At 37.2% G+C, this 8,608-nt stretch overlaps 1 protein-coding gene across 4 annotated transcripts; it reads right to left on the bottom strand.

Annotated features, from left to right (window-relative positions):
• Positions 1-361: 361 nt before the first annotated feature.
• On the bottom strand, positions 362-5,341 carry LOC127257685 (uncharacterized). 4 transcript variants are annotated; one of them, XM_051284151.1, is made up of 7 exons: positions 4,240-5,339; positions 3,580-3,696; positions 3,316-3,494; positions 3,030-3,123; positions 2,881-2,925; positions 2,647-2,748; positions 362-817 (listed from the first exon to the last, which is right to left on the bottom strand). In XM_051284151.1, exons 1-7 carry the CDS (start codon positions 4,765-4,767, stop codon positions 689-691), a joined length of 1,194 nt encoding a protein of 397 aa, XP_051140108.1. In that variant the 5' UTR covers positions 4,768-5,339; the 3' UTR covers positions 362-688. The 4 variants fall into 4 exon arrangements, 3 of the variants coding, with proteins under 3 accessions (XP_051140108.1, XP_051140107.1, XP_051140109.1); XM_051284150.1 differs by having other exon boundaries at positions 2,848-2,925; positions 4,240-5,337; XR_007840061.1 differs by having other exon boundaries at positions 771-817; positions 2,647-2,755; positions 2,848-2,925; positions 4,240-5,340.
• Between the last annotated feature and the right edge of the window lie 3,267 nt (positions 5,342-8,608).

Raw genomic sequence — 8,608 nt, 5'->3', positions numbered from 1 at the left:
AAAAATTACGTAGCGTCTCTTTATAAAATGTTATGAAACCTATATGTGATTTCGAAACTCAGCATAAATCTCCATTTTACTTTAAAAAATGCATAATACCTCTTATATTTAAAAAATATTTTATAAAACTCCTATCATACAAAAAATATAAATAGAATATCATCTTCTCATCACACAAGAAATAGTAAGAATTTCATACAATTTTTTTAAAATAGAAAATAACACTATACAAACTTTAAAGTACGTAAAGTTTTTACGCTCAATTTTTAAATCACAAAAAGTTATGGACAATTTTACCTATAAATAATTAACCATTTAACACAAAATATTATTTTATATATTCCTAATACAATTCGCAATGTGTAACGTAAAAAATACATCCTTTCTAAAAAGAAAGTAGAGGGAAAATGTATGTGATGTCATAAGTATTGAGTATCACATAAAAACATTTACAACTTACAACATTAATTAAGTTCTGCAAAGTTTCCCTTCTCAGCTATGTTAGTTTAGTTAGGTACACAACATTATGAAACACAATGTTGTCAGAAGGGGGCCACTCTCTCTCTCTCTTTCTCTCATTGTGCTGCCTATTGTGCTGCCTTAGCTGCTTCTTTTTCCAACTTATTCTTAGTTTTCTTTTTCTTTTTCTTTTTTTTTCTCTCGTTTTCTTCTTCGTACGATTGACCTGTCACACGCCGCTTGCAGAGTTCAGCCGCCTTATTCTCTGGTCGAGCTCAGCCATGACTGCCGGCTCCTGCTTTTTCCGTTGCTTCCATATAAGTGTGCTACTCATAAACCCGCTGTTGTCAAAGGCTGCCTACAAAAGATGAAACACATTCGCATCAGACGGCCGAATAGTCAGCCCCTTCATGTCTCAGTTTAGCTATTATCTATGATTTTCAAAAGCTGCTGTAAATATAATAGTATGAAGAAAGTCGGGTTTGTTTGCCCAGCAATTTATTGACGAACATAGTTCCAATATAAAACAAAAGGGTGACTGCGCGTCCCAAACAACCAACACGATCGTATTGGGCTCAACACAACGTGTTGATTACGCTGCACTGAACATAGGCATGAACACTGGCGTGTTCGTATTTCATGCCCTTGTTCTGAACACAACTATGTTCCTAACCATGTTCATTTTCCCGCCCATGTTCATGACCCTGTTTTCAACGGGCTAGTTCCTACCCATGTCCATAACCCTCTTTTCAACACAGCTATATCTATGTTCACGATCTTGTTCTCAAAATAATTTTTACTCTCCAATATATATAATATATATTTTTTATTTTTTCACAAAAGCTAAATATTCAATATAAAATATTATGTTTTATATTATCAGCACAATCCTTCGTATCCCATCTAAAAAAAATACTTTCAAATTAAAACACTAAACAAACAACATTGTTCTCGTCGACAACCTCTTTCATTTTTCATCCCGATAATCTGGGCTTTGTTAGTCGATGATACGTTTGTCCATTCCATATAATTTCATGCTTGACTCAAAACCCGGATGGAAATAAACGTAAATATAAAATATGTATTTTAATATAAATACTCTTATGTAAAATTCAATGAATATTATATACCTTGGTACAACAAAAAAAAACAAAATTTCTATTTGTTAATTTTGTACACCTAGAAAGAAGTTATATACCAATTGAATGAAACTGTGGTGAATTAAATAATAGACTTTACATGAAATATCTTGTACATTTAAAATGCAACAAACTTAATTTACTCACTAAACATCAAAGAAACACAGCATAAATATTCAAACTTCCTATTATAATTAATCCACTTGATTCAAATTCAGACATCACATACCCGGGCACACGAAGCCTCAATAAACTTCAACTTCATATTGCATAAAGAATCACTACGTACTTGGCAGACAAAAGAGCAAAAAATATACAAAAATAAACAACCAATTACAGATACTTAGATTTAATCAGTACTATACTAAGACCACAGAGTAAAAGTATACACAGCACGTGTCCTAATTAACTTTGGCCCAAAATGGCATGTTAACACAATACAAATACTAATAGCACATAGTAATATTCCTATTCCACACAACATATACCACTATTGATTTCAAATTAACACATATCGCATATACATAATATTAAAGAACAGAAGTGTGTTTGTTTGAAGGATTTTGGTGGACTTCTACTATTCATCCCATTTTTTCCCCCTAAAAACATCAAATCAAACACCTATTTTTCATTTTTTATATTATACTAAAGATCACTTTTACATTCAAAACATCACATCAACACCTATTTATATCACATGATACAACTTTTCAAATTCAAATTTTTTTACTATTCAAATCCCAACTCAAAATCCAAACCCCCAAACAAACACACCCTATAATTGATTAGGGCAAATCACTAGTCATATATTGTGTATACTATTATCATATGTGACTAGGGCAAATCACTAACCATAATAAATGCTAATCAACACCCTAACCGTTCCCACACATACATAATTATGGTCCATATATTCTGTCATTAGAAATAGAAAACCACTTTTAAAAAGCATATTATTCATATGAAAAAAAAAACATATATGTGGTCCACCAGCTTGTCATATTTATGTGAAGAAGGAAATGCTCAAGAGTGAGAATAGGAATGGTACCGTTAATAATTCATCGGGTTCGAAGAGGTGCCGAGTAGTTCTTTGTATCACACTTATCACATCACCAACGTGATGTGTCACGAGCAACTGTGGTTCACACATCTGCATTCTCAAAGACGGCCGACATCCTTATTATGATTTTCTTCATGTTTGGAGAACTAAACGATATAAAAGAGTAAGTGGTCTTGGAAGCCATCTTACCTTAAAAATTGCCAATGCTACATTAAATAAGACCTTTGCCCCTTCATAGAAGAGCACATCCCACACCCGCATTGTCGTCTGCGGAAAAATGAGAAAAGCCATGATGGTTGAGTGACAAAGAATTTTAGCTGTTTGCTCTCAATTAGATAGCTATATATATATGTGTGAATTAATGTAAAAACCTCCGAAGGCAAGCTTTTAGAAAATAGACATAAAAACCACTCTGTGCACACGAGAGAAACATCAAAGTCCAAAGATTCAAGATGTGTCGCAATCCTGCATTACATAGTTTTTGTTACTCCAATTCATAAAATGATTAAAGACATGGCAAAAGACATATTTATCTTCCCACACAGATTTTTGTTTTTACAAGCAATTTCACAAAAATGCCCAAGGGATTATTTGGTGATCTTTTTCCGTTTTATTAAGAATTTGTCATTTATCCGTGGGACATGAAAATAAAATGACCTCGGGCACTTTTTAGTCAACAGATCTTTAAATACTCGTTGTTCGACATGGCATCCGGACAAGTTGTTTGTGTAACAATCGTTAACCAAGACGTTTTCCAAGAGAACTGCAAGCATCCAGAAAGCCTCTTCTTCAGAGTTCATCACAAGCAACAATAGTGCTGCAACGTAATTCAAACCCTGCACCAAAATCAGAGCATGGCATTTGGGACATATTGCGGAGAAAGAACTCGAAAAGAGCCTTGGTAGGATGAAAAAAGCCCACCTGACAATAGCCAACATCCGAGTCCCGGAAAGAGTACCCAACGAGAACTCGCCGTAGAGCTGCATGTCCATCTGCGGTGTCCAACCACGGATGGCCAGGGAAAGTTCGAGGCAGGTCCTAGAATCAAATTACAAGAAAATCATTTTGAGAATGAACTCCTAAACAATAAAAGATACATATATATATATATATATATGTCTACAAGTGGAAAACTCACAATCACAACACGCTTTTACTACATCAATATTTCATACTAAACTCAAATACATGCGGACATTCGACAACATCAGGTTTCTTGAAATCTGTTAAGAATGAATTACAATGGACAACCTTTTGACTTCATCAGAAAGAAATAATGGCTAACCAGAGCTGAAGAAGATAGTGTTTGATATGAGATGCAAATGATATTACATATATCAATAATTCAGATCTCGTGACAAATTCCCCAAATTTCAAAGCTCCACGCGAATAGAAAATTGTCTTAATAATTCCTAGTAAAATAGTTAAAATGCCATCACTGACAACACAATGCAGATCAAACAATAACAGGGAAATTAGATCAGGAAATAATAAAGAAACACCGCAATCGAAAACACAAACAAGAAGAAATTCAAAATTGTAAAATGAGTAATATTGAAAAGTTGAGCAGTGACTACTGACATGATCAATCTGCTTGGTAGCAGCAGTGACTTTGCCAACAACAGCAGCAGTCAAATCAGCGTAATAACTATCAGGCACAGTGGACTTCTTCTTGGCTGCGCCAGAGAGATTGAACCAAATCTTGGGCCTGAGATTGGGAGGAATGCCTTTCCTTATGAGCTTCTTGAGAGTGATGGAATTTACCAGAGAAGAGATTTTGAGGGAAGACTTGAGGAGGAGCCTGGATGAAGGAGATGAATTGGAGGAGGAGGAGGAGTCATGCTCCTCCTCCAGATACCAATTGGATCCCTTGTCTGCCTCCAAACCCCACCAAACTTTGCCCTGCTGCCTCACTTTTTCCCTAACCTCATTCAACACATTCACGTCGTCCACGTTACCCTCCACCGTAAACCCGTACAGATCTTGGAATTTCACCGTCATGTTGGCCCGCCGGCTATGGATGCTCGGCCGGAGGATGGGGATTTGGGATTGGTACTCCATCGCCATGTCCTTCTTGCTCTGAGCCCCACTCATCATTCCGTACATCATTTCTTTTGGATAGGGTTTGTTCGATTTAGAGAGGAGCCAACCTAGGGATTGAAATTGGAGGCATTTATTTGATTGTTGACTTGAATCGAATTTGGAGGAAACGGTCAGCCCTGTCGACGATTGCAGGAAAGCAAGCGAGGAGCAAGCTTCACGATAAAGAATGAATGACTGGAGGGAGGAGGAGAAAACAAAAACAAAAACAAAAACAAAAACAAAAACGAAAATGGTGGGGTCTTGGATTTCCCGTAAATCTAAAGTACACAATTGCAAAAGGAGGGAGGCGAGGCTATGGTGAGATTTGAATTAGTACAACAACAATGGGGAGAAAGCTCTTGGATCTTTGTCTGTGTTTCCCCAGACAAACCAGATCAGATCAGCAGAGCAGTTCTCGATTAAACAACTCAAAACCCCACTCCATTCCAGCACTGGATAATTGCTCGCTCGATTGGAGAAGAAGGGTTGAACGTTGAAGACAAATAGGGAGAGAGAGAGAGAGAGAATGAATGCGAAGAGGGAAAGTGGAATTTGATAGAAGAAGAAAGAAAGGACTCACTAAAATTAATTGTGAATGTATTTTTATTTATTATTGAATTGGTCCGTCCGTGTAAGAGTGGTGCTCAACATTTCATGGAATGCAAAAGTAAATTCGATGACGTGGATGGGATGGGATGGGAGATTACTAGTGACCATTATTGGGAGACACTTGTTCTAATTTCAAATGATACCATCGACAATTGAACTCCACATCAATCATCTTCTTCGAGCTATTTTTGCATCTCGTCAACAGTACCTTGTTTCTCTCTGCTCTCTCTCTTCTTTTGCCAGCCAAGTCAATCCATTATCCTTTCTCTTCTTTCTCCAACTCAGCTCCCTACCCACCCATTCATTCTCTTTCTCATCTTTTCTTTCACAACGAGGGTTGGCCCCAAGCCTTCTTCAGTTGAAACAAAAGGAACAAGTAAGAAAGGGGAAAGAAAGCACAGTCGCCATGGGACTTCTCGAGCTTATGAATCGGTGGACAAAGACCATTCTCGATGGATTTGATTATAAATATCGAAAGCTCGCGAGTGAACGACTCGATATCATGATTGTGCTTGTTACTCTATGTTCATTGTGTGTCCGATCTATTGGTTGAACAAAATCTTTATTATGCATTATATAAGTACTTAATATATCATGATACAAAATCTTTATTATGCTACCGAACAACTTATTTCTTATAGCTAAACATTATAGTGTTTTCATATTCTTAATTTGTAGCTTCCATCATAATACAATAGGGTGGTGGCATGAAATTGTGTCAATATTTTTCTGAATGCAATTAAATTATCATCAATAACATTGTTAGCAATGTTGATTCTGGTTCATTTCTTTACATTTATTTCAAAATTGAGGTAGCATTGAAAGGTTATCGAAGCTCTCCGAAAAGAAAAGAAGATAATATTGTATCGCACAACACAATTTTTTTCACCATCCGCTAAACAGGCATGGAGCTACAACTACTTAAGTGATCTTTCTGTTAGATTTAGTGTGGCATTATTGTAGGCCCTTGTTATCCCATAAAAATAGATAAAAGAATAACAAGTAGGGATCAAGCATCAAGAATCGAAATCATACTTGGAAAATAGGAGTAGGGGTGATTAGTTTTCGGGTCACAGATGGATGCAGAAGTCGTCTGGACTAATGCAGAAATCGTCCGGACTAATGTAAAAATTGTCTGGACTGATGTAGAAGTCGTTTAGACTAATGCAGAAATTGTCCGAACTGTTGCAGAGGTCGCCCAAACTAATGCAAAAGATACTCGAGCTCATGCAGAAATCACCCGAGTATTGCATAAGTCGCCTGGATTGGTGCGAAAGTCATTTGCAACAATGCGAAAGTTGTCCGGGCTGATGTAGAAGCTGTCTGGATAGAAGGAACGGCCCCATGATAAGTGTGCAGGTGGTGTTAGTTGATTGCAGAAGGATTAACGTGTGTTTCAGGAGGTTTGGGCATGTACTTCGGGAGATTCAAGCGCTATCAGAATTAATTTACGAAGGGAGAGGCGTGTGATTTTGTATATCAGAAGGTTGATATATTTTAGATAATTCGGGCACTGTCAGATTTAATTTACATAGGTGTGGACGTGAATTTGGATTTCAGAAGGTTAAATATATTTGAAAATATATTTAAAAAGGTCTAGGCATATTTTACAGAAGATCAAGTATATTTACAAAGAAGGTCTAGGCATATTTTACATAAGATCATATATATTTACAAAGATTATGACGTACTTAAAAAAAAAAAAAAAGTGTCCCCAACATTAAAATAATATATTTATGATTTTATCAGATCTATTTTAGGAAATGATTTCTAAATTTAAAAAATTAGAAAATATTTAATTGTATTTATTTCTGTATCGAAGAGTTGCAGAGTAGAAGGTTGCGTTGATTTGCACGCATCGTTTAGATTTTATAAATAGGCATTGTAATCATTGTAAAAATTTAGATTCAACATCTCAATCAAATTTATTATTTTCTTTTATTTGTGCAATTTATTTTCAATTTCTCGCATTTTCTTCTTCTTCCCTAGTTTCTTACTATCAAACGTCTGGGCAATGCGTTTGGTACGAATTAAAGAGTTAATCACTCTAAATTTTTTAGAAAGAAGCCCTTGGTGATCATCCGTTTGGAAAAGTTCAACCCACGGTAACAATTTGGCACGCCCAGTAGGACAAATTAATTTGTTCATCACGGATTCTGAATTCATCAGACTACGATCAAGAAGACTTATGTGTCGCCTGATGGCTCGTTCTGAAATAGTAACTTCAGCGGAAGAAACTAATGTCGTCCAAATGACATCCTCAAGTCTTCCACCACCCCCAGCACCTATCCCAGAAGGATTCACTCCGACTCGGGTAAAAAGGCCGGCGCCATCTCATGGCCAGAAAGCATCAAATATAGCCATCCATGGCAGTACGGCAGTACTATCCGAAGGAATTTGCCAACAACTCATCCATAGTTTTCTGGCTACAACCTAACGGATAGCGAGCACAGCCCCACCGAATGCTAAAATCAAATGCGATATTGGAACATATCAATTATGGCCACTTACTTCGGCCAACGCTGGCCGCAAGTTTCTGTACAATTATTTACATACGCCACCACTACCCAAACTTATGGTGCGCCTCAAAACACAGGGCACGCCCAGAGCTATTATGCTCTGGCGCCAATGCACAATGGCGAACCATATCCGCAGCCTATTCATCAACAACGGATAACTCCACCATACACAACATCCCCGGAGCTGTGCCCTACATTCACCAGCCTCAGGCACCCGTGGCTCAAAGACCTAATGTTATTTTGGAACCACCACAGTGGAATCCACAACATGTGGTACAACTTGCACAAGAACATCCCGATGTCGTGCAAATGGTGCAAAATGTAGTATGCCAACACCTTGGCGCCCAAGGCCAAGGGCCTCACTGTCTTGCATACCGGAAGCCTTTCCTAGAATGGGTAGAACGCAATTTTACGGAGAAGATGGCCAGTCGTCTGTTGAACATTTGGCCAGATTTACAATCCTAATTGGGGAATTGTCCCTTCATGAATTTTACAAACTACAATTGTTTCTGTTAATTCTTACGAGAACTGCCTTTACTTGGTACTCATCCTTCTGTACTGACTCCATTAAAAACTGGACTCAAATAGAGCGAGAATTTCATGACAGATTTTACAGCCCTATATCAAAAACCACACTTACAGATCTTATGGAAACAAAACAAAAATTTGGAGAATCGGCCACATCCTTTATCGAAAACTCAGACAGACTAAGGCTCGATGCCCAGTGATCAATAGTGAGT

The sequence above is a fragment of the Andrographis paniculata genome, unplaced genomic scaffold (genome assembly GCF_009805555.1).
Source record: "Andrographis paniculata isolate CXL003 unplaced genomic scaffold, ASM980555v1 Contig58END, whole genome shotgun sequence".
Lineage (NCBI taxonomy): Eukaryota > Viridiplantae > Streptophyta > Magnoliopsida > Lamiales > Acanthaceae > Andrographis > Andrographis paniculata.
The sequence above is the reverse complement of the archived record's forward strand: the minus strand, read 5'-3'. Positions and strand labels throughout refer to the sequence as shown.

Bases quoted from the DNA above. Each gene is read 5' to 3' on its own strand.
- LOC127257685 (XM_051284150.1), bottom strand. From the start codon at position 4,767: ATGATGTACGGAATGATGAGTGGGGCTCAGAGCAAGAAGGACATGGCG. The intron at 3,124-3,315 runs GTCATTTTATTT...TATGTAATGCAG, and splicing joins TTGACTAAAAAGTGCCCGAG to GATTGCGACACATCTTGAAT. The intron at 818-2,646 runs GTACCATTCCTA...CATCTTTTGTAG, and splicing joins AACCCGATGAATTATTAACG to GCAGCCTTTGACAACAGCGG.